This window comes from Pleurodeles waltl, chromosome 1_2 (genome assembly GCF_031143425.1).
Source record: "Pleurodeles waltl isolate 20211129_DDA chromosome 1_2, aPleWal1.hap1.20221129, whole genome shotgun sequence".
NCBI lineage: Eukaryota > Metazoa > Chordata > Amphibia > Caudata > Salamandridae > Pleurodeles > Pleurodeles waltl.
In genome coordinates, this window is record NC_090437.1 from 102,592,096 (window position 1) to 102,618,896 (window position 26,801).

At 43.5% G+C, this 26,801-nt stretch overlaps 1 protein-coding gene across 2 annotated transcripts in view; it reads left to right on the forward strand.

Moving 5' to 3' along the window:
• PIGG (phosphatidylinositol glycan anchor biosynthesis class G (EMM blood group)) overlaps window positions 1-26,801 on the forward strand; it is a 990,222-nt gene that overhangs the window by 774,702 nt on the left and 188,719 nt on the right. For both annotated transcript variants that reach the window (XM_069236721.1, XM_069236724.1), the window contains one exon: window positions 6,788-6,951. In XM_069236721.1, coding sequence (XP_069092822.1) covers window positions 6,788-6,951 — 164 coding nt within the window. The remainder of the gene's footprint in view (window positions 1-6,787; window positions 6,952-26,801) is intronic.

Sequence of the window (26,801 nt, forward strand, 5' to 3'; positions counted from 1 at the left end):
CTTCAAGTGCCACAATATTGACTTGGAATGTCTCGATCAAAACAAAAATACAAAAATTATCTTTGCAATTCACTTGTTGTTTCATACCCCCATTCAGAACCAGCGTACCTTCGACTTGCAAATTCTTTCTTTTCAGCTTTCGATCTCCAAGTAATTTTCCTTCACTCAAAGCTTCTTTCCTTGTTGTGTCTACTTCCTCCTCAATGGTTGTCACTATAATTGCTTCTTTTCTTTTCACTTATGACTCCGGCCACTTATCTCCTTTCAGTGGACCTGCCGTTAATGCTCTTTTCAGTGTCGTACTTGTAACTCTTCCTGCTCTGCAGGACTCTTTCTTGATGGACCTGCAACTGGTTCAGGAGGAGTCGGAACACAGTGGCTTTGATCCACCTTAACTCCTTCCCCCTCGGAGTCTGAAGTTTGCTCTGTTGGTCTCTCAAGACAGTCTGCTTCTGGGAGAGCCCTCCTCTGACTAGACTCGCCTGCTGCCTCAATTGAGGTCGGTCCATGTTGTCTTTCCTGTGGGTCTTCTCCTTCATCTCTCACATGAGTGGCTGAACTGCTTTAGATTTTCTCAGATTCAGTCTCAGTTCCTCTTTCTCCCCTTTCAATCTTTGGGGTTGGTCTGATCGTTGCTGGTTCGTTCAACAACTCCTCTTCATTGTCCATTGTCCATTGACATGCATCTTTCCTCATATGGCTTGCGTGGATCCAGTTTGGAACTCCAGCACACTTCAAAGCTGTGGTAGTGATCAGCACTACCTGGTAAGGGCCTTTCCACCGAGGCTCCAAACACATCTTCCTTACCTGCTTTGTAATCACAACCCAGTCACCTGCTCTCAGGTTGTGTCCTTGATCTTGAGACGGTTGCAGTGTGGTGGCTTCCACCTGATGAGAGAAAGAGCGAACCACATTAGCCAGACCTTTGCAGTAGTCCAGCACCATATCACCTGTTAGGTTCACAAGAGCATTTGAAGGCACTGCTGGCAACTTCATTGCTGTGCCCATTCCTGTCTTCCTGTTTGGTGTGTTCCTCATTGTCATCACAACTAACAGTAGTGCGTCGGGCCATTTCAGATTCATGGACGCACACATTTTCGTCATTCTTGATTTCAAGGTACCATTCATATGTTCCACAAGTCCAGATGCTTCAGGGTGGTAGCTACAAAGTAACTTCTGCTCAGTGTTTAAGGCTAAACATAGTAATTTAGGGCCATATGTACAAACACTTTTTCCCATAGACACAGAATGGTGAAAAACCTTTGCTACGTCTGGCCCTTAATTACTTAATTGTTGAAGTGACTTCCTCTATCTGATTCTAAAGAGATAGGAAACCTGAAACGTGGTGTCAGTTCCCTAAGCAGTAATTTCGCTACTGTGAGGTTGTCATTTCTTTGTGTATGGTAAGCTACAGTCCAATGACTAAATATACAGACAATCATCAACACATATCTTAATCCTACACACACAGGAATCTCAATAAAATCCATCTGCATCCTGCTGAATGGACCTCCTGCTCTTCCACTGTGGTTCAAATTGACCACTGTCCCTTTACCCGCGTTCATTTGTTGATAAATGACGCAATGATGGCAGACTGCTTCAGCAACCTGTCTGTACTTTGGATTCAACCAAGTCTGTTTGAACACAGAATCATTGCGTCCCTCCCAACATACGCTTTACCGTGATAATATCTTGCAGTTTGTGTCAACAAACTGTTCGTCAATACCAGTTTACCCTCTTCTGAAACCCATAGTTCATCCTGATGCTATACACATTTCTTTTTGACCCATGACTTTTTCTCTTCCCTTTCAATGTTATTCTGCAACATTTTCAATTCTTCCAATGTATCTATAACATGCAATGTATAACTTGGGCACGTCTCGTCTTCCTCAGGTAATAATTCCCATTTATCTTTGAACAATATACAGTTCAATGCACAAAACCTTGCGACTTGATCCACATATCCATTTCCCATTGACACAAAATCTTGTGATTTCAGGTGGGCACTGCATTTCACCACGGCAATCTTCTCAGGCATTTGAATAGCTTGCAGCAGTTTATACATTTTCTCACCATTTCTGACTGGTGAACCAGAAGAGGTCAGAAAATCTCTTGGTGACCACAACTGGCCAAAATCATGCACTACTCCAAATCCATACTAGCTGTCCCTGTAGATGGTAACTTTGAGCTGTGCAGAAACATGGCATGCTCTAGTAAGGGCTACCAGTTCCGCCACTTGTGCAGAGTATACTCCTCGAAGCCAGGACCCTTCAAGTATACCAGAAATTAGAAGCACTTTGCGGGCCATTCAGCCTATCTAACCATTCGGTCAATTTCTGGGCTGTCAAACCTTGAAGTGAAATGTTGATGGTCTGAGTATTTGGCAACAGCTTTACAGCTAGCTTTGGAGATTGCAATGTCAGCAGCTTCAGGCTAGGAGTGATGTTTGACCCAGTTCCAGTATTCAGAGGAGCTCTGAAAGGACTAAGGTCTAAGAATGATCCTGTTCCATCAAAGGTCTGTCCCACATGTGAGACTACTCTGGCACTCTCATTGAGTCCTCCTCTCATTGAATTCTGACTCAAGACTCCCTGGCTGTTTGTGCTATTATTTCCCTGGGCAAACAATGGTATGGCTGGACCAATGGTGGGTGCAGACACTGCATCTGGGTTTGGCCTAACATTTGGGTTTGTGGGTGCATGATTCCCGTATTCTGACTCATCAGTACGGACATATCTGTCTGTGTTCTTGTTATAGGATTGTTCTTTGGCATTGTTTGTATCTGCACTCGAGGCAGTAAGTGTTGCGTTGGCTCCGTCTAAACCAAACTTGGTTTTGGGAAAACCTGTCCTGTTGGCACTATTAAATTTGTTAAAGTTTCTGCAGTGGGTACATCGGGGTAAACTCTAGGGATATTCAGCTGTGGCATTGAATTTTGAGCTGCCGAAGTAGTAGGCAGATTAGGACTGCTCTGCATTGGGCTCTGTGTCAGGTTAGGATTAATCTGTACTGGATTCACTGTCATGTTAACCAGTGTTGGTGCAGATGGGTTCACACTAGTGCTCGGATCGCTCTCTTGTGCTGCATATGGTGGGGGATGATTTCTCAGAAACTGCAAAATGAACTCATCATCTTCATCTGACTCTTCATCGAGTATCAAAGATCTCCTAGACTCTTTTGATTTCCACTCTCTACTGTCAGACGAACTTCTGTTTGTCTTTCTGGTCGCTTTCCTTTCTTCTCTCTCGCTGTCCTGTGTAATTGTAGGAAACAACATAATTATCTGTAAAGTCTTGGTTGTCCAAAATTTCTGAGCGCTGTCCCATCTAGCCTCTGGTAGTGTCTTTTCTGCCTTTCTCATTCTCCTCACAAATTTCTGTTGCAGTCTGGCTACTAGTTCCCAGATTGCTAATGCCTCAAACTGTGCTGGTCTCAGAGGAGGTTTCAAATCACATAGCACCCTCCTCAAATTTTCTAAGCTCCTCAAATAAAATGTTCCATGGACAGGAAATGCTAAACTCACATCTTTCTCTTTCACTTTGCACCATTGCTTCAACCAAAGACGCGGCACAGCACCCTTCTCTTCTAATACAATGTAGGCAGGTGTACCATCTGGCGGTGCAATTTCTCCTATACTCGTTGTAATATACATATCTCCCCTTAGTGCACTCTTTAAAGCTTTGAAAAATTTAATTTCTGCGACCTTTGTGCTATTCTAAATCAAATCATGAAGTTACTTTCAATCCCAGAATCCTTTTTGCCGACCTTCTCAACCTATTGCGCTTCACGATTGTCTGCCAATCCGTGTGCGACCCTTCTCACTAACCAACCTATCCCAGCGCAGCTCCAATTATCTCACACTCACACATACAGTGGCTGACAAAGTCTTGCAGCTTGTCTTCCCAACTCAGATTCACACTAAACAAATCCAAATTATTGTGAGCACTAAAAAACTCAATTTGTTTGTTTGTTACAGGTAGAGTAACACAGTCGCTTCAGAAACCTTACAGATTTTTCACTTACGGCTTTTGCTCTAAGAGCTACTCTTACTTTCTCAGTTTCCGTGATTCCCAAGAAAAATGTAACCTACAAATTCAACTCTGAACTGATCAGTGGGTCTATCCTGGTGCACATAGGACTCTCCAGATCCCAGTCGAAAAATTATTTAACTCACTTTGACTCACACTCTGACTTGTCGACACCGCCTGATCGACCTACTAAACCTGACAAATTACAACACAAACCAAGTGTTTCATACACTTTTAAATATACTCTAGAGTCTTAGACCTCGCAGGGCCCATATACCAACAACCATGTGGACAATTTTTTTTTAGCACAAAGCGCCACACACGTGAAGTTCAACAACTTCCCTACTCTCACACTTCGGAGTATGCAAACTCCTTCAACAACTTCATTTGGAGTACACAAACTCCCTAAACCCTCACAAACATCACAACTCACATGCGATTTCCATAAGCTGCGCAAGTGAAAAACCTATTCCATTCACACTGTCCATAGAATGCCGAGAACATCTTCAAACAATCATTGGCAAGCTCCAAGGTTCTGGAAAGGTCATTTTAAGTTCTTAAGGACACATTTTCTCTCCACTTTGAATAGTCGAATCTGAAAATCCAAACTTTCACCAATTTCTCCTACCTAATCTACAAATTATTTCCTCTTGAGGGGATTAACCATTATTCCACTACAATCTCTGGGTACCTGCCATTTCTCGCTTACCATCTATGGGGGCAAATACTTTTCTACCTATCTCTAAACCTTATGTTGGGCCTTTAAGGAGACAGACCATGTACCAGGCCTTTATGATGGGCTCTTAAGGAGACAAACCATCCTCTGTTAGCGCGTCTTACCTTATTTGGGTTCCTTCCATTCATTCATTTGTAAGGGGATGCTTTAGAAGTTCGATGGAACTTTTGACTGGACTTAGAGTAATTCCCACCATAAGTTTCAATTTCAATACCAATCTACAATCAATAATCTTGGGAGTCAGTAATTTCCACGCACCATGACCCCTTTCGTTGTGAATAACCGCACCTTTATGTAAAGTTAGAATGTTTATCTCCCTATGTTAACAATGCTAACAACATGTAATTTAGTCCCAGGATCAAATGATAAGCATACAGAACAAATACCAGTTAACCAAATCTTCTAAAAAATCTCAATTTAATCAATGCACGGATCACTACACATTCTAGAGTTACAGTACAAATCAATAGCAAGAATTACTGCGCAATAGAAATAACATACATTTTGATTCAGCGAAGCTATGACATCAACTGTTGTTAATAATTAGCAAACATCTTCTGTGAGTCTCCTAACTAATCTTCTGATTAGAATAGCAAGTGTGGACTTCATATCATGCAAACAACGTAGTCCACGCAAATTTGGAAAAACATCTAACTATGGCTTTATTAAAATTAGCGGTTGGTACCTAGAAACAAAAGCAAATTACATTGATAGCAACTAGATAGTCTTATACCTTGCCTCAGTATGGCTCAGCAAGCTGCGATAGTCTTCTTCAATTGGACATCTGTTCGGTCAGCAAGGCATCTGGACTCAGCAATAGAGTTCAAGACAGAAATGTCTCAGGGACGGACATAAGAGAATGTCGATTCTCAGCAATGGAGTTAGGAAAAAGTGAGCTTTCTCCTCTCCGTACAGTCTGGCTAAGTTAGATTCCCTAGGATGTCTTCCCACGTTGCTGTTAGTCAAAGAATCGTACTTTTCCATTTAGTCCAATAAAAGTAAATCCTCAAATCTAAGATACAACTAAGCTGTCTTTCACAACTCGTTGATTGGCTCCTCTCCTTCTGTTCCCGTTGTTGGGCTCGTCAGGTAACAATTTTGTATCACCTTGTACTCCAGTCAGTGCTTCCATTGTTAGTTCCTGGGAATGTCGCCTTTACACACACTAAATTCTACAAAGTATCAATAGCTAGTACGGCATATTCTAGAAAGCAGTTCTCATGGGAGAGAAGTTTAGCTACTAGCATTTGATCAACGCGGTTGAAAATTACAAATCTAATTCTCTACGCAGCCATTTTGGGCCAGATGTAGCAAAGGTTTTCCCCCATTCTGTGTCTATGGGAAAAAGTGTTTGTACATATGGCCCTTTGTGTGGCTCGTTTAAACAGTCCAACTTAACATGAGGCTGTGCAACTAGGCCCAAGACCTCGCTAACTTAAGGCCTACAATTAATAAAGCAAATACATAGTACATGACCATTAATATAACATACATTAATCTAAACATGAGCATGACATTTTACTTTAATGAGCAATTAATAACGACACTTCGTGATTACTGATGGCTACTTAAGTAGGCACGTTTTCAAAGTCGTGTATTATTTCTCTATATTAATTCCTTTTCTATGCAGATTTAACAATGAGAATACATTAATATTTATTTGTAAAATTAAGCGTTAACAGGACCAGTGCTGTTTTTTATTGTATCTGACACATGCCATTTCTTAGAAAGATTGATAAAATCATATTTTCACTTAGCAAACCACTTTTTGCCTTTGCTGACCACACAGTACTGCGATCTGAAATCGCGAATTGTAACTATATCTTTTAAAGGCCTTTTTCCTTAACATCCTGTGACATTTTCTCGTTTTCAGTGTGCTCTCTGGATCCAGTCTGTACCTTATTATTTCATTAAAAAATGACTCCTAGTAAAGTGTAAACGCGCAATATGCAACTTTGTAGAATGCTTTTTCTTGTCATTTAACTTTATAAACGAATGCCCTTATTTTGTTTTTCCCCACTAGGGTAATTCAAATAACATTGCTACCGTGGATATTTCAGCAGGATTTGTGGGTCTTGATGGCTACGTTGAAATCCCAGCTGCCTTCCTGACAGGATTTTCTACATATGCTGGACCTTTGCTTTGGACCATGCATTTACTATGCTACTTGAATTCTGAAGCACACAGGTACTAAATACTAATGCAGTCACCCATGACTGGTTGGAAAACAGTCTTCACTCTCTTCACTGATTTGGTGTTTCCTAGGCAATGCACAAAATCATAAAGGCAGTTGTATTGTGTTTCGGTTTATGTAGCACTTACTACTGTGACGAGTGCCTTCAGGAGAGTAGGATGCTGCTGAATGATAAATTACAGCTACTCTTTGAATAACTATCTACTAGGGACTAGCTTTCCTAGGATTGGGAAAATAGCATTACACCCCATATTCTTAGCATAAACACCAGCAAGGCTCTGCAAGAGGATGCAGTGCACTCTTCCACCCTTTACCAAATCCACTGCTGACCTCACACAGTACAGTAAGTTGAAGAAACAGAAGAGGTAGGAAAAGGAAAATTAGTAAGAGAGAAAACACTGCAAATCACTTCTCTGTCTCGTTCGTTTGTTGGCCAGAATGGTTATATAAAACAAATGTGATATATTTAATAACCTGGTCTAAATATTTGAATTTAAACTTTGAAAGGACCCACCTTGAAAAGGTCTGTGTAAACATGTGAGCTTGATATGAAGCTGTTCCAGAAAACTGAAATTTAACAATCTAGAAGTGATTATTAAAATGCCAATTAACCTTCTTCCCTTTTGGCAGACAAAGTACCTCTAGCTTCACAAGTATGCACCCTCTGACACTGATTAGCTTAGAATCTGAGTTCTCTTTTGTGCAACTGGTAAATAATTACCAATCAATAACATTCTGTGGTTCTTAACCATACATGACACACTTACTAAATGCCATTTGTACAGTCAATGCACAATTTATATACATGTTATGTCAAATTATACTTAGTGCAGGAATTTTCATTCTGTCACGAAAGAATACAAGGTTCAGAAGAATGAACTTAATTCCAGAATCTTTAACTACAAAAGTCAATGTGCAGATATAGTTCAGTGTTTGCTTTCCAACTCAACCCGATATCTAGAACACTTTTACGATACAGAATTGTCTTCAGCAAGCTCTTGAGGACAATGCTGAGGTCCTCCTTCAGGAAATTGTAGCATGATTGCCTAGCAAAAGTGTTGTGAAATGTGAAGAAAGTTATTCCTGGTAATCCAAGATGGCAGCCACCATCTCCAAACATTGTAAGAGTTCAGAGACTCTTGGGAAGTGTAATCCCATGGTAGAGCGTCATTGCGTAGTGCCTTCTCCACACACAGTCTTTTGCCAGTCTGTGCCTTAACTCTGGAAACCCTGCAAGCCTCTCTGTCCCCTTTTTTAAATTGTTCCTTATTGCTTTTATCTGTAGTCTCTTTAACATAGCTTCAGTTAAATACAGTGCTTATTATCATTATCAACAGTCATTATAATTTTCCCCAACTGCCTTCTCCTATCTATAAACCCTATATCGATTTAGTTGGCTCTTACAACGTTTGTGATGACACATTAAGATCCCAATTTTCAGCCTGCACTAACACAGCGAAATGCTGGACTGCTGCTGCCATGTTGGAGGGGCTATGCATATAGGGTACTAGTTCATCTCAACCACTTGCTTACGTGGTCTCCCATATGGACCACCTTATTCCTGCTCGTCCTTGGCTGCAGTTTGTAACTGCGCTTCATCAAGAAACCCTCCCAGCTTGCTAACCTCTCTAGGCTGGCTCTCCGGCTCCAAAGTACACAGAGCACAGCCAGTTCAGCAAGCTCCCATTTTTGAACATTCAATAGCCATTGCACATATGTTGGTGCCATCCTACCCTTCTAGGCCATTGCAGTGTTCCATTTTGCCATAACAAATGCTAGCACCATAAAGCGACATGTATGCTTCATTGTGTTGGTGCCTTTCATTGTGCTCAGTAGGCAGATTGCAGGTTCTGCTACCACTATCTTTCCAACAATTTCCCCCTCCGTACGTACCACTGTCTCCAAGTATGAGTGAATCTGCCCACAAGTTCAGACCGTGTGACAGAAGTGCCCCTGGGTCTGTATACACCTAGGGCATAGATCTTGTGCTATTAGGATTATCCGGGCTACTCAGTGTGGTGAGAGATACATTTGATGCAGATAGTGTATTTTTGTATACTTAAACTTTTGATTTCTGGTAACTATTTTGGGGTTTTGGAGGGCATCAGTCTATTCTAACTCTGACATTTCCCTGCCCAGTTCCTGTTCCCATTTAACCTTAAGGTGGTAACTATCACCTTAGAATATTTGCACCAAGGTCCTGTACAATTTAGTCACTGCATCAGAGGTGGTTTCTGTGTGAGCGTATTGTGCTCCGCCCCCCTTTACATTCACCGTAAAAACAAAAGCAATGTGCAGTGTTAAATCTGTGGGGGGTTTTAAGAAAGCTTTTGGGCACATATACAAACATGCTTGAACTGTGGGCTTCTCAGGCCTCTGAAAAATCTACTCGCCTACTCCCTATGGTGAGTCAGATTTTATGAGGTCGAGCTATTTTGATTGAGCAGTAAAGACCCCTTTAAATCTTGTTTTTACCTTGACACATTTGCTGTCTGTTCAAGGACAGAGGTCAAATGTCAGTTTGTCCTTTTTTTTTTTTTAAGACTAATTGTATCTTATCGTGGAAAATGGTGTTTGCATGTTTTTTCTCTTATTAAAGTTAGAGTTTTTTGTCAAGTGACCTGTCTTATAATCATTGTGAAACAAAAGGCTGTAAGATGTCAGGTGTTTTTACCTAATACACGACATGAAAACAACTTATAAATGCATAGAATGAGTATTTCAAAATAGATCAGGAATGATGAAATAACATTTTTTTGTAATTCAGAAATGTGATGCAAACAAAATCACTTTACTTGGTGATGTGCAAATGACAAATACTCGCAGAAACTTGATTTCCAAACATCATACAGTATATAGTTTAATCAGTAAACCACATGTCAGTGGGAAATGCTGTGGTCATTTCAATGGAAAATCTGCTGAATGCAATTAGTGTACTACTACTTCATGCTTCAGGTATGTATTTATGAAAATAGATAGATTTTAAACATGGTGTGAAAAACATTCTTGCCCCAGCCCTGATGACAATGCGGTTTATGAACTAAGAGACAAGTCAGCGGTTATGTGTATCCTATAATTGGTTAGCTTTGTATTACATATGCAGTTAATGTTTAGTCTATTAAATCAAACAAAAGTGTTTTTCGTACTGCAGACATGCTGAATTCTCATATTGGAAGGTGCTTTCATATGTGATAAAGAAGAAACTGGCTGCTCAATGAATTAAAATATTTGCCCAGTATCACAGTCTGAAACCAGTTTATGGGTCAAGTGCATTATAATTAGGTTGTGTCGATTAGTACCTGCAGAACTAGTAAAAACATTTAGATTTTTCAAGGCCTGCTTCTCTACAAAACTGCCTCTCATCATTATGTTGTGACACTAGTGTGTCACAACACCGCTTTACCTAAACTTGCTCCCCTGGGAGAGTCCAAGTCTAGAGTATTTGCCTGGTTGACAGTCTCTCAGCCCTGAGGCCTGTGAGGTCATCAGCTTGACAAAGCGGTAGCATCAAGGCCCAGTCTCCACTCCCTGATGACGTGGGGGTGAAATTATCCCTGGGCATTTCAGTCTCAAGCCCTGTAGCACTAAGCCTCCACTTCAATCAGGGGAGTGGAGAGTTTTGTCACCCCACCCTTTCCAACTCGTCACAGCGTGGGTTGGGACCCACCCTGTGACGAGTTGGGAAAGGGTGTTGTAAAAGAAATCCAGTCTGCACAGTTTGTCATCAGGACTTTAAGACACACTGCACAGACTTGACTTTTGGTACCTGCTTTCCGCGCTTGAGTTAATGCTGGATGCCATTTTTGCTCCAGCATTTGACTGTTCAAACACATGATGTACTGCTAGGTCAGCTAGACGTATGGTTGTGGTGGGGGAGCTACGGACAAGGTGTTGCTTGTGCACTGCAGGCCAGGTTCGTATTGTGTGTCTGTGAAGGAGTCTGAATCACCTCACATGCCTTGAAGGCAGGTTCCCTCTAGTTCACCAGGTGAGATTAAAAAAAAAATGCCTTGGCCATTTGGGTAATTGCAATTGGGCCCATTAGGAATTCAAACTAATAATTGTGTTTCATTGCTTTGCTTGAGATTGATTCATTCTGAGGGAAGATCTTTTCCACATGATGTATGCAGTGTCTCTGTGCCTAAGATACATTTCCCAGAGCACTACTGGGTGTGTGTTACAGATGAATTTGTCTGCCTCTGACTTTGACTGAACTGTTGGGCATTTTAAAGTGTTATTCATGCTTTCAGCTTTTCATGGTACTGCCGACTCCCTGTTAGAAGGCCCACTTGTGGCAAGCTACGTAGACCATAATTCCCAAAACCTAATGGTGCGGATTGGACACATTCCTTTGGCAGGTTTCCAAAAAGGCGATCGGTTTAGATCACAAGTCATGAGGGTAGCAGTAGCACCAGAAACATAAATGTGCACCATGTAGAGAGAAGAAATGAAGGGGATATGGCATAGCAGCAGTTAAATAGTATGCAGAATAACTTGGTTAAAGATGCATGATTATTTGTTCAAGGAAAAATTCTTGAAGAATTTAAATTATAATATTGAAATCAAGTGGGAGAATATATATGGGAATAATATGAAAACACATTTTTTGTCTTTGAAAGTTCTTCGATTTAACTCTAGGAATTTCTCCCTTGACTCAGTCATGTTGTGTCTGTCTTGTATCGTTAGGGAATGGGGTTGCTTTATTAGTCTTGATAAAAGTCTACTGCAGCAGTGCTATGAAGAGACTTTCATCACAATCCAGCACGATAGAAAGTAATTGTTAAGAAGAAAACTAGATAAGCAACTGAATACAGTGCATCGAATTAGGTGGGTAGGGTTTTGTTGTGGGAAGGGTTGTGGTGACTATGCAGGATAGTGCACTTTCAGATGCAAGTGAATGAGGATTGGTGGGCCTGGGTTGACGGAGGGATCTTGGCGGGCCGGGTTCCTTTTTTGTTGCCTGGGAATGCCTGTTGTGATGCACCATGTACAGATGGTCTTTTCTAAAAATCTGGAAGTCTGATATACTGAGATGGTGTTCCTGATTTGGGATGTATAGCTGGAAAACGTTGTTCCTCCTCTCTGGCTGGGTTGATTGCCATAGTTCATTCAGTTCCGGTGACCTTGCTCATGGGCTTTACTAAAGTGTCAATCCTTCCGCCGATACCCTCAAGGTTGCCCTCTCACCTAGATGCCATTAGTGTCAGCAGCTTTCGGTTCCAAGAAGGTCCGATGTTACGCGCCTCTTGGGTGTTCACCAAGTTGATGGTGGTGGTCGCAGGATATCTGCGCAGATCAGGGATTTCGGTCTTCCCCCCCATCTTGACAACTGGCTGTTGAAGGTGGGCTTGCTCTTGGCTGTTGTCTCCCACCTCCAGACTACGGCGAACCTCCTGCATTCGCCGGAGTTCTCTATAAAGGTGCCTTAGTCACACCTGACCCCTTCTTAGATGCTCTCTTTCATCAGAGCTGCTCTGGACACAGTGCAGTTTTGGGCTGTTTAGGGTGTGATACCGATGTTTCAGCCACTATCCTGGATTTCGGTGAGAATGACTAATGGCCTCCTGCATCCTGCTGGTGACACATGCCAGGTGGCATGCAAGGAAACTCCTTTGATATGACTGAGTCTGTGCGACTACACAACTTTGTGACCAAACAATTTGTGGATAACAATATAAAGACATGTCCAGTAGATGTCCTGGAACACGGATTGAAAATATATGAAGCCAGATAGGTTTGTATTGAACGAGAAAAAACTGTTTGACATAATCACTAAAGCTAAACTTCCACGCTTTAACTGCCATTGTATGAGGTTCGTCCAACCAGCCATTACAAAACCGGTTACAAAAAAAACTACTTTCACAAGCACAGAGAGAGATGGATGTAGTAAAAGAAAGGGATGAATTTATCAAGGACATTCTGTTGCATGATATTCTTCCAACAAACACATTATTTGATGGGGATGCTGCAACCAAACCAATGAAGCACAAACTTGTACGAGAGCTCGGAAAAAAACTTTCACCTGAAGACTTTCAATTCGAAAATGTGTCCTCATTGAAAACGGCTGTTGTTGTGGACTATGTCACAATTGCGAATGGTCAAGATTTCACTGATGCAAAACTTTGGGGAGGTCATTCAGACTGTTCTACAGATATCAAAGTCAGTGTGCACCTTGCAAGAACTGCATATTGTCTTTGACAGTTATATTGAACTATCTGTCAAAGAATATGAGAGAAGAGATTCAACACCTATGCCTGTGCAACTTGATAAATTCTGGTCAACATCGAACAAGATGAACTTGGAGATGTTAACTCACCAAAACGTTGCTGATGCTTCAGTGAACCCCGAATTTCCAATTATTGCATGTGGAATTATTTTCAGTGAGGAGTTGGTGCCTGCAGCGATATATTCAAAAGGTAAGGGCCATATTGTTCAAGAACTTGACAGCAAATTGGAGGAAGCTGACCTTCGTGTTGTGCCACATGTTGAGTGGGCTGTTCGAAAAGGTTCCAATTGAGTCATTGTACTATTACATGACACAGATGTTATTATTGTGCTGCTTAGATTTGTTGGAATGTTCATAAGGAAAGGACTGCCAAAGTTATGGATACATTATGGACTAGGCGAGGAAAGATACTTAATCTGGCTTCATATTCTGTGCAAAAAACTTGATCCAGAGATGCCCAGTGTTCCAATAAAGGCATACATTCTTATGGGTGTTGACACTATGAGCAAAATTGGATCAAACCTTGGAGCTTTAACTGTTGAACCTGTGAAGTTTCTAAAATGGTTTGCTGAGACAGAACAAGAATGTGACATAGAAAAATACCTTGTGCATGTGTGGAATTAAGTTTTGACTGTCGCACATTTGGCAGTCTTTGGTACAGTGATATCAAAAGATCAGTCCCACTAAGCGACCTTCCACCAATGTCATATTCTGTGCGTGGGCAAATTAAAAGAGCGTTCTACTTAATCAGAAGATGTGTAAATGTTTTGGATCATGCATATGTAGAGAAAGATCCGTGTAAGTTTGGTTGGGAAACTATAGATGGGGTGCTAAATCCCACGAAATGTCTAAAGCCTATACCCACAGAACTTACACGTACATGTACTTAGAATACATGTGCTACAAAAAGATGATCCTGTCGATATGCTTTTCTCAAAGGTCCAACGTTCTGCAAAGGTACCATGAGTGATTGCCGAAACAAATAAATAAAATGAACTATGAAAATGTGTCTGAAACAGGAGCAATAAAACATTATTTTTTCTTATTCAGAGCATAGACATTGCTTGGTGTATACATAAGAGGATTAAAAGCCATTATTATTTGTTTCATTTCTATATGTCTCTTCTTTCTCTATCATAACCGCCATTTTGGAAAATGTCAGAAGGGTTGCTCTGTGGAGTTTTCTGTACCTATAAGACTACTTCACCCCCAAAACCTAAGTTTTGAAACCAAAATGAAATATATAGGTCTCATGGTTCCTGAAATATCACATCATCACTGCTAACACATCTGCCTTTTTTTAGATATGTCACCCATAAAATTTGGCCCAGATCAGCAATGCCTACCCAAGCTAAATTACTTCACTAATGATCCAAAAATACAAATCAAAAATTAAAATCTTCTCTGCTGGGATTAGATAGGGCGAAAGCCCTTGTACTTTTTGGGCACTAGAAAGTAGCAACCACAACCCACTTCTCGTAGGGAAACCCTCTCTATGGCGCCCTTGGCAAAGAAAGCCATAACTTCCTCACGGAGAAGGGACAGGTGATCCCCGTCATCTGATCGTATGATGATAGCATGAATGGAAGGATAGTCTTGAAGGGGAGGGAGTAGCCCCTTTGGGCTATCTGCAAAACCCACCTGTCTGAAGGCCAGCGAAGCAGGTGAAGGCAAATCCTGCCTCCAGCTGACCCTTGGTGGGGAGTCAGACTAGGAAGGCTTAGAGGCTGCTCTATGGGGTGGGGGTAGGGGGTTGGTGGACTGGCCAGACCGCTAAGTCCCTGATCCATGAGGTCGGTGGATCCCACCACCTCGGCCACGCAGAGGCTGGACTGCATGTGTGGCATGGTGGCTGCCCGGGAATCGACGCTGTAGGAGGCCCCTTCCGTAGCTACTAAAGGGACGAAAGGCAGACTGGGGGGAGGAGTGGCCACAGAGAGGCCCAAGGACCTGGCTGTAGCACAAGAATCCTTCAGATGCTCGAGCATCGAGTCTACCTGGTCATTGAAGAGACGGGTGCCATCAGAGAGTTAATCCTTCAAAGTGGCCTGGACATCCCCCAAAAAGTCCTAATCCGCTCTGTCCAATGAGTTGGGCACGTCCAGTCCGCAACATATAATAAACTTAGCTGCATCCCTCTAATGGCAGCTGCCTAAAAGAAAACAGCCCAGGCCTCCTCCGGGACCTGTGGCAGCACTTGCGAAACCGTATCCCACAGCACATTGGAATAACAGCCCAAAGCATGCAGTGTTCACGGACTGCAATACTAGGCTGGAGGAAGAAAAAATCTTCTTCTCAAGTGTATCTAACCTTTTGGGTTCTGTATCTGGGGTGAAAAGGGAATGCGACCTGGGAAGTGGAGGCTTAGATCACCAAGCTCTCAGTGGTGGGGAGTTACATCAGAAAGCTTTGGGTCTCCTGGTGCGGGTTATGGCGGTGGGGAATTGTCCTGTACACGGGAACCCCTGTGCTGAGTTTGGACCAGGTATCCAGTACGACATTGTTAGGGCTTCAGTTAAGTGGACCATGGGTTCTGAGGTGGAAGCTCCAGGTTGAAGTGCCTCTGTCACGAAGTTAGTCCTTTCAGCCACCGAAGGCAACTCATACTTCAGCTGCTCTGCTCACCACAATTGAACAGGAAACTCCCTTCTCCGTAGCCACGGAGGGGGAGAAAGCATGCCTGTATCTGGAGGAGTACCCGGTCTGCTGGCCCAAACTAGGTCTGTACGTCAGTCCATAGGGTCTTGGAGCTGGTATTCTAAAGGGTCCAGCGACCCTTCTCATTCCTCACCTTGCCCATACGAGAGGGACTAAGGATCCAACATAGTAGACAAGGATCCTGCTGGCGTCAGAGTCTGCCTCATATGACACCCATCCGTCTCTGTGTTTGAGTTGGCAATTAGAATGGTGAAGGTCAGGGTGATGAGACCGACGTCGGTCCGGATCCAGGACTGGATCCATGGGTGCCCCTTGGTGCCAAGGCTAAAGCTGCCTGTGCAGAACCGGAGGGGGCCCCTTCCAGCTCCCTGGGCCCAAAGGCGCTCCAGCAGAGTCATGCTGCCCAAAAATGAGGTGCATGGCCTCGTAGAACTGACTAAGTTGGATAGGGGTCGATCCAGCTCCTGGAAACTCAGGGAGGCACGGAGTCTGCACAGGTTCCTTGGAATGAAACCTAGAGTGCCAGTGCTCCCTTTTCTCGTCAGCCGACAGATGAGGAGAAGTCAAATAATGCTTAGACTTCTTGCTCTCCTTTCTGTGCCTCGACTTCCCCGACCGTCCGGAAGACCTAGAATGAGACGACGACAGTTAAGGACTCCGCAACTAGAATTAGATACATTACGGGCATTTCAAGATGGCGCTGAAAGTAAGACATCAGGGAATGTGATTCCCCCGCTAGTCTTGAATGCCAGGATACAGCCACGCACAGGAAATTACGTGATTAGGGAAGAGAGAATTGTACACAAGACTGTCTGGGACCGGCGACCGTAACCGGATATAAATGAATCCTTAGAAAGCAGTCGGGCTTATAATAAAAAAAAACTTGAAGGTGAGGATGGAACCGCCGGCCCGCGGAACTGGTGAGTATAAATGGGATTTAGAACGAGAACTAGTATAGGCGAATTGAGTAACGGGAAAACTCCCCGGGGAAAATGTGGAGGGGCCAGTTATATGCACACGCACTTTAGGTTACAAAGGGGATGGAACATGTGAGTTACTTGCTCGAGATACCCCTTTATAATTTGGGGATGTAGTGCGTATAAGAAATGGGAGTGATGTTAAGTGCTACTTATAGTTATAGTGATTGGAAGAGGACTGGAGCTCAATGTTTATCTGCTGGTTTATAGATCCAAGATATAAGAAACCAGGGATTGTTCTGCTCCTTGAAGCGTAACAAGAAAAATTGGGAAGAATAAGCCTCTAGGAACACGCTGGGTAACCACTGAATACATAAAGTAGAATGTGAAATGCACAAATTTGGGCAACTGTCCTGGTACACACTATATAGTTGGTGTCAGTAATGGTGAAGATATGGGGGCTTCACCCTGATTAAATCACAAGTGAACTCACAGAGGATAGAACCCCACTGATGGGAGGGGAGTATAATACTATTGCTTTATTAACACAGAAACCACTCACACCTGGGAACAGGGCAGAATAAAGAACGCCCTTGGAGAAAGAACAATAACCTCAGAGTATCTCAGTGAGATGTGAATTACGTGACATATAATGCATTATGTCCTTGAATGAATAAAGGGATTGTTTACAGAAGGGATGTTTTGATAAAGGAAATATGCTAGATTGGTATTTATGCCCTTACTACGGTATTGATTATGGGTATGTAAGGTTGATGGTGACAGTATGGAGTGTGTATATTTAATATAGAGGGGTATTGGGTTTTAAATATATTTCCTTTTCTACATGTTATTAGCTGTGAATGACCATGATAATGATGAAGAAAGGATATCAATTTGTCCTGAAGAAGGTGGTCAAAAGGAGTTAGATACCACCAAAACACGTTGACGCCTATCAAAGTTGCTCGACCTATTGGAACTGCCCTATAAAGATTTGGAACGGTATTCTATGGGACAGTGTATACCAAATTGCGGACAGCACAAAAACAATAGACTAGGGAATTTATCTGTGTTGTATCTCCCATTTTTATGTGGTGTTTTTTGATATATCTATTTATACCTTGTATAGGGTTTTTATGAGTTTTTATGGGAATAATTATTAAATTATCTTTTTAACATAGTTTCCCTTATCAAAACTGTGGATTCTTACTGTGTTTATGAGTAGTAGGTTGATGGTATGTCTCCCCTAGGGGTTTTTCTCTTTTCATGAAAAAGTCCCTCCAGTGCCCCAGACAGAATAGGTGAACTCCAAGACTTCTTGTTCAAGCACAAGGGCAATAAAAGTTGAAGTAGCCCGATCTGGCCAGTCAGCCACTTCAGTCGGATTACTGCTGGCCATCGACATGCAGCCAAGAAGACCACTCCTCAGCACTCAAAAGTTGCCACTGCATCTTCCAGACCCAGGGGAGTAATCAGAGTGCCGGTAAGTCACCAAAGACGACACTAGCTCTCATCAAACCACTAGACCTGCTGTGACCGGAGACCAGTAGCCCAGTCACACCTGGACGTCTGCTGGAGCAAAGAGGACTTTGAAGGACATAGATCTCTGTGGCTCATGTTGCCCCACCTCAACCATAGACTGAGGAATTACTCCAGGAAGGTCCCCATCAACTGCACAATAACTAGTGCATCTTTCAGCATCCTCTGCATTCTGTATCCCCAGCATCAGAACCACTCCATTAAAGTATATTTATTTATTTGCTTAGTTATTTATTTTGGGGAATGATCTGAATCACAAATGCTAACATCATGAATTAGAAGAAAAAAAAAGATAAAAAAGTAAAATACATCATTCCTCCATATCTTATAATATAGTAGAATATTGATAAAATGATGTACTTGTTACAACTGCTGTAAAATAATGTTTGTACAATTTAGCATCTTTCATGCCATGCAAACAATAAATCTCTGGACACAGAGTATAAAACCCAGTCTGTAGTTTCTGATCTTAGTGTCCAGGTTGCATTCATTAAATGATCTATAGACACAATAGGCATAATGGAATTATCCAGATCTTCAACTTGTAGTAAAAAGGACAAAAAAAAAAAAAAAAGTTCTCATCCGACTCAGTATTTGCTTTACAGACAGGACAGTTGAAAAAGACAGAACACTCTTGCCACCTGCTTCTAACTTCTGACTAATGAGTGGATCATTTTCCTCTACGTACCCGCTCCCATGTCTTATTGTTTCATCCACTGTCATTGGTCTGATCCTGGGTGGCGAAAACCCATCTCCCAAACTGTACCTCGTCCTCATCTGTGTTTTTTTAGCTCTTGGGTGAGGGCTTCCCATCAGTGTGTGGTGTCCACTGAACAGTCTTTCTGTATCTCCACTACCACATTTGCTCTTTCCAGTAGGGCTGCCATGGTGCATTTCTGGGGTTTCCGCCTTCTCTTGTGTTCCTGCCAGTGCTCAGTAGGTTGCAAGGCTCTCTTTTCTGGTAGTGGGTATCCCTGAAGTTTCAGCCATACCTCCACCACAGTTGATAAGAAATGTGCTGTGTCTTTCTTGATTCCCCACAACTTTGCCAAGAACCTTAGGGCATGTGAAAGACCCAACTGATGTAAATGTTGCTTCACCCCAATAAATGTCTCTCTTTGGCTTTGTACCACGGTTTTGTTATCTGGGTAGATGTGAACCTGGCTCCCTTCCACTGTACAGGGACCATGTTCCCTCGCTTTCTGCAAAAAAGGCATCTCTTTTGCGAAAATTAAACAGTTGTGCCATTGTAACTCACTGTGGCGCCCTGGTTGTGGTGCTCTGCTGGGTACCCTGTGCACGCTCTACCCTGAACCAATGTGATGCCTTCTTTTCTAGCACCACCGATGCTAGCCAATCCTCCAGGAAAATTCCATGATGGACCCTTCCACCCCCTTCGGGAGACCAACCAGGTGGACATTGTTGTGTTGCGATCTCCTCGGAGCATTCCCTACTTTTCCCCTCAGTGTGTTTATCTCCTCAAGGGTTTGTATGCAAGGGGTATGGTCTTGAATATCTGCCTTTTCTTGTGTCAGCTCGGTTTCCGCCTCTGTCCCCCTCTCTGCCAGCCTTTTATGATCAGCTCTTAGCAGCGCCATATACAAGGCTGCCTTTTCTAGTTTACTTTTCAGGGTCATTTTGGTGTCATGTATAGCCGCCAACATGGCTGCTGTATGTACACCCATGTTATGCTCTTTTGGTCTTCACCACCCTGTGGTCAAGGTGTGTCCATTCCCTGGGCTGATTTGTAGACTTTAGACCGCACCATCTTAGAGATGTTGGCATATGGAAATGATTATGGGCAGAGGGGCCGTCAGCTTCCATCTTAGTAGTTAGTGGGATCTGAGGCCATGTAGAGCGGTGGGGATGCCTCCGGTAGGTGCCTCTGGTCTGGGTTCCGACTCAGACAGCTATCGGTTCTGCGGCTCTCTTCCACCCACCTGGTGTACAGCGTATACCAGTGCTTCTTCCTTTCCAGACCCATTCCACTGTCGCACCCCAGGCACGAACGCCACCTCCATTCCCATCTCCACCTCATCCACCTTGCTGGATCTCGCATCCCTGTTGGTGACCCCGTTGTAGCCCCACTGCTCATCTGGTCTCTGTTTTATTGCCGGCTAAATACCTGTCCCATCCAGGCCATCCCAGGATCCTATGTGGAAGGGTCCTGTGCTGCCAGCTTCCTGAGGGCCATCACCCTGGACCTTTTGCTTCAGCAGGAGTCCCACTGGTGTTCAGCAGGCTCCCAGGGCAGGAGACTGAATATATAGGAGCCATGGGGGGCGGAGGGCAAACTGCAGGGGGAGTTTACTCGTGGACCCCTGCACACCTCTGCCCTCTTGCCTCCGAGCCCAGGACAGTAGTTTACTGCAGGCTTTATGAGGCAGCCTCCATCTTGCTGCGTATCACCACCTTGGCTGGAATCTCCAGGCTGGGCACTGCTCGCACTTTATTGTAGGGCTGTCTCCCCAGTCCGTTTGCCCTGTTGGGGCCCTCTTTTGTCCTCTGGGCCCCCTATACTGTCCGGCAACTATGGGGGGGGCTTTCCATGCCTCTGTGCTTTCTCCGCTGGGCCCAGATCAGCAGCCTGCTCCATGCTACACGGAAGCCACCATTGTTTTTTTTTTTGCACCGCCACCCCGGCAGCAGTCTCAAGTTTGTTTTCTGTCCATCCACAGGCACATTGACCATCTCTCCATGCCTGTGGGCCTTTTAGCTGGTGGTTGCATAACTGTGAGGTAGCAGATCCTCCTGGACTCCAAGATATCTTTAGTTGCAGGAGCTTGGCTATCACACCACCGACACCATGCGTCCCAGGCCATACCCCTTGATTGATTACAATCTTGGACTTTGGGTTTTCCCATGAAGGAATACAAAGATTCCTAACATCAAGACTATGATTACTTATGCTTTGAATATCCAAATGTGCATATAAGATACACATAGTATTTTGTATGTTACATATTTGTAGCCAAGAATAGGAATCATGGTAAATTAATGGATGTTAATTACATTTCAGCTGGGGGGATATGTTAGAATATAATTGAAGGAGTATCAGAAATCACATATATTTGTGGTCATTATGTGTGTGTGTGTGTTTTGTTTTGAGTATAAAACTCCCTTTACATCTAGAATACAGGGTTGGTGATTTCAGACAGATTGCTTAACTAGTGTTACCATCTTACCTGAGTGATGTATTCTGATACTACTTTGATTCACATCTTTGATATTGTAACATAAGTGCTGCAGGAGATTAGTTCAGTAAGGCCAGAGTTGATAGAAGTTAAACAAGACGAGTTCCGTGGAAAGAATGCAAACCCTTTGATATTACCACCACCATAAAGAATCACTGTTTTTTATTGCGCATACCTATACACTAGTAACTTCTCTTACCCCTTGCCACCTCCCAAAATATTAACTGGAGACCTAAAGAGACTTGCATAATGTCAGTTGCTTTTTTATGTAAACCCATGACTTTCACCGAGGTTGAAATTAAATAGCATTTGCCTTTTCATATTCAACTGTTGTTAAAATTGTTTGATAGAAGATAACATAGTTTGGATAACAAATTGGTAACTTTAGAACAAAGCCACCAAGACTTGTTCAGTTTCATTACCACATGTATTCAGTTAGTAGTTGAAACTGGTCGGCCAGAGGAGAAATGAGTGTCATAATTTTACAAAGTGAAGTATGTTTTGGCAGAAGGGCAACTAAATGTTCAGAGCTCATAGAGGTAGTGGTGCATTTAGGTCAATGTTTGTCGAAAGTTGTTTAGAAAAAACGAATCTGTGCAAAGCCCAAAGAAAATAAGGTAAGGCTTTTCGGAACCTAACCAGTATTACAGTGTAAGAGGGCCTATACATAAAGAAGAAGAAAATACTAAATATACAGCATCTTTGTATTGTGGAAGGTCAGATAATTGTGTTGGACTGAAGAAGTCAAATTAGATCATGTAAGAATCAAGCATTGGTAAATATTGAAAGAAAGCAGCTGTTACAAACTAGATTCATAGACAGTGAAAGGTGGTACTTTGTCAAGTGAAGAAATTAGACCAGTATTAAAATTTATAGTTTATGCTATATCATTTGCAAATCTTCATGTGATAGTTCACATGAAAGCTATTTGTCGCGGGCCGAGAGAAGATAGTTTCAGAACTTTTATATTCAGGCGCTTCACAGGACTTAATAGATATTTAATTTACCCGGCCATTACAAATCCCTGCAATTACAAAAAGGATCCTCTGGAGGTCAAAGTAGTCGATGTTACTATATTACACGCAATCTGTTTTGTAAATATCATGTGCTGTTTTGATTTGATATACGCTGCTCAGTTTATGGTGATTTTGGTATGCTTTGGATGACTTTAAAAAACCCTTGTACTGACTGGGCAGCAGGAACTATACAATTGAATACAGATTACTGTTAGGCAAGTTGTGTGACTATGGTGACATTTCTGAGAAGTGGTTCTCTAAGGTTCAAGCAGGAGCCTTGGTAGCTTCATTTTCATTCAGTCTGGTTACAAAGATTTCACTGATGTGTTACCCCACTGAGAAACTATAATTTGGAGATTGAGTTGGAACAGGGTACATCAATACCTTGTTCCTAGTGTACACACTCACTGAATCAACAACAACGTATCTTAAGCAGCACTGAGAAGAAAATGTGGCCAATGAGTTTATTAGGTATTCAGACACCTGCCTTTCCTCTATTATTTTTTGTGCCAAGAAAAGGGGGTGAATAAGGAACTTGTACAAAATCACTGTGAAGAATCATTACACATTACTATCAAAGTCTGTCTTGGTAGATTAGATTTGAAACACAAATATATGCACAGAATTATATATCAAAGAAGCTTACATCCTAGTTAGTCTGAAAGAGTGATGAATTGAAAACTGTGCATTCTGCATTAAGTTCTGTTTGTTCATATACCAAGCCACACCTTTTGAAATCTGCAATGCTCTTGCTGTGTTTATTGAGGAAGTGTTGAGAGGATCCTTAGATGCATTTGTTATACTTATATTTGGATGGTTTTATGCTTTAGTTAGATCTTGAAAAACACATAATGCATGTTAAACAGTTTTACATTGCTTAAAGGATCGCTATCCTAGCACCAACATGATTAAATACTTCTTCCACCTCTTTTTCAGTAGAATATTTAAGATAGATAGCTACGCCAGAGGGCATTTTGGTGTATGAAAAGAACAGTCTATCAGACATTCAGTGGCTCACACCCACCCCAGTTAAGACTAGTCAGTGTTTGTAAGAAAGGGCCTCTTTTTGCATGGTTAGTCCCCCACTTTTTGCCTGGAAAATGATGTGGTTTCAAAAGTGCTCTGGGCCCCTGCTAAGCAGGTTCCCAGGGACGGATCTCTTTCCCCAAACCTGTAATATGTATTGGCACTTCAGCCACCCTTGTAAGTCCCTAGTAAATGGTACCACTTGTACGGGTACTGAAGAGGGCCCCCAGAGCTGCAGATCCAAATATGCCACTCTGAGAGGCCCCACACTAGCCTCATGCAGACTGCTTTGCAAGTGCACGACAAGGTGTATCCAAAAGTTGCAAATTCAACATGGTACTCACCAAGGGAGCCCTGTCCACTAACACTGCATGTGAATCATCCCTCTGGCAGGCCTTATAGCCCGAAGGCAGGGTGCACTATAGTGCGTGTGAGGGCATATGTTTGCATGAACAGATATGCCCTTACTGTGTCTTTACAAAGCCTTAAGACATAGAAGGTATACAGGGAAGCCATGGTAAATACATGTGCTGGACACTGGTCAGTATGAGTTCCTTAGCTACATGATGGACTCACAGTATACTGGGCTTTTTGGTATTAAACAACTCAGAATAATAAAACCACACTGATGCCAGTGTTGGATTTATTAGAACATGTACCCAGAGGGCACCCTAGAGGTGTCCCCTGCAAAACCTACCAGCCCTGCCATGGCTGCTGCCTGGTTTTTACCAGCCTGCCGCCACCAGACACAGATCTGGAGTCCTAGGGTGAGGGCCTTTTGCTCTCAGGATCCAGAACACAACGCCTTTACTGGGTGATGCTATTACATCCCATCTCCTGGCTGGCACACAGGTCGAGCAGTCAGCTTCAAAGGCTTTACCGCCTTTGAAATCTGGCCTCGGACTCCCACTTTGAGTTGGAAAACCGGCAGGAAAACTTAGTCAGAGTAGGAGAAGTGGCCCCCCTCAGCCTGCACCAACCCCCAGGTGTGGCAGGCGAGGTGACAACTACATTTATTTTCTTCCATCTTGGAGGGCAGGAAAATAGCCCATCAGGGTTAGGAATGTGACCTCTTTCCACAGGAAGTGGTCACATAGGGGGTGTAGTCACCCTTAGGTAAGTGGCCCATTGGCCACTATCAGGTACTCCCTTAAACACCCACTAAGAAAGTATTTAGTGGACATCCTTATACCTGCAGTTCAGATCAGACTGACACTAGCAGACCATCGACAAAGAAGACCCAAGGCTTGAGAACAGAAGTCCTGCTGCAGAAAGAAAAAGGCGCCAAACCCTGCCTGCTGCACCCAGGACTCTACAATCACCACTGAGGGGTCAACTGGACATCAGACAGACTCTAAGAAACCCCTACAAATTGTCAAGAACCTCCCTCCAGAGTGAAGCCATCACTCCCTGCAACCAGCAAACAAGATCCAGTGAAGTCCAGTTCACTGGCTGGCCATTGACCAACTAACCAGATCCAGCAGTTGGACCAAATTCCACCCAACGGACCCAGAGGACAAACCCTGCCAGTGTGCCAACTTTGGTGGCACTGCAAGCTCCAGTGGCTGAGACATGCCATAGCACGGGGTATTGGACCCCCAACTTCGAACACCCAGAAGAAAAGTTCACTTCGTACTCTTCAAGGACCAGAAGCAAGCACCAGTCAAGGGACTTCAGGACACCCAAGAACCACCTCAAGAGTGGCCCGCTGACTTGCTAACCAAGTGACCTTCCCCTGGCTCCAAAGGCTCCTTTACGCACAGCCATTGGCTGACCCATCCAGGGGCATATGCAGGCTCTGCAGCGGGACCTGAAGTTCCAGTGGGTGCAGCATCCGGGGAATCTCTCCGACATGATCCAGGTCTCAGAGGGATCTACAAAAGATCTGCAGTTGTGACTAACAAACCCATAATTGGGACAGCTGCAGAGCCCTCTCCCTTCCCCGAAAAGATCCGACAGTAGTGACCCATGCACCACTCCTGGGATGGGGCAGCCATCTGGGAGATGTGGCAGTCAGAGGCCTTTTGTCTCCAGCGGAGCAGTGACTCCACTTCAACCTACTAGAGCGCTGAGCGATCTGGCTGGAATTGAAAGCCTTTCTCCTCTCTGTCAAAGAAAGGCTAGTGCAGATGTTAATGGACAACACCATTGCCATGTGGTACTGCAACAAAGAGGGCAAGGTGGGGTTGTGGACCCTTTGTCAAGAGCCACGCATCTTTGGACATGCCTGGAACTTCAAGGCATATCCCTGGTGGTTCAAGCGGGCTTTCTGAACGCCAGAGAAGAGAATCTCCTCCAAAGATGCCTGGCGTCGCCATCCGGAGGTGGTGCAAAGGTCTGTTTCCGCATTGGGGAGAGCCTTGGTTAGATTTGTTCACTATTACTGAGAACGCACAATGTCGGAAGTTCTGCACGGTGGAGTTTCTAGGTGACTCTAGCTCTGATTGTCTCAAGTGGAGCACAGGCCTCTTGTATGCCTTTCAGCCCATACCACTCCTGCCAAGAGTTCTCAAGAACATCAGGATCGACCAGGCCCAAGTCATCCTTGTGGCTCCAGACTGGGCTCAGAGAGTTTGATATCCCGAGCTGTTCAGCACAGCCATCGGCCCTCTGGTCAGACTGCCCCTCAGGAGGATCTTCTGTCGCAGCAGCAGGTGAGAGCTCTCCACCGAACCTGTCAATGCTACGCCTTTATGCGTGGAGATTGAGCTGCAAGAGTTGACAGCTTTTGACTTTTCACTTGAAGTCTGCAATGTTATCTTGGCAGGCAGACGTCACCCTACCAAGACTGTATACACCTGCTGTTGGAGCAAGTTTGTGGCACTGTGTACAGAGAAACTGATTGACCCCCTCTCTGCTCCCCCTCTCTCAGGTCCTTCTTGTTATTCTCTCTCTCGCCCAGCAGTGTTCTGCTCTGGACACTCTTAAGGGCACACTTTCTGCCATTTCAGCCTTCCTTTGGCTACCTGATCAGCCCTTCCTCTTAAAAACCCCTGTGGTTAACACTTTCTTGAAGGGGGTTACACAACATGTTTCCACCTTCACCCTTCATCAAGCCTCATGTGCCCTTCCTTTGCGCCTCTACATAATTGTCTCCACAGGCTTCTCACCATCAAGATGGTCTTCGTCGTGGACATAACATCTGCCCGGTGGGACAGTGTTTTTCAGGCCTTATCATCAAAGCCTCTATATTGGAGCATTAATGCAGGCAAGCTGGTTCTGCAAACTAGGGCCTCTTTTCTACCTAAAGTAGTCACTCCATTCATTCAT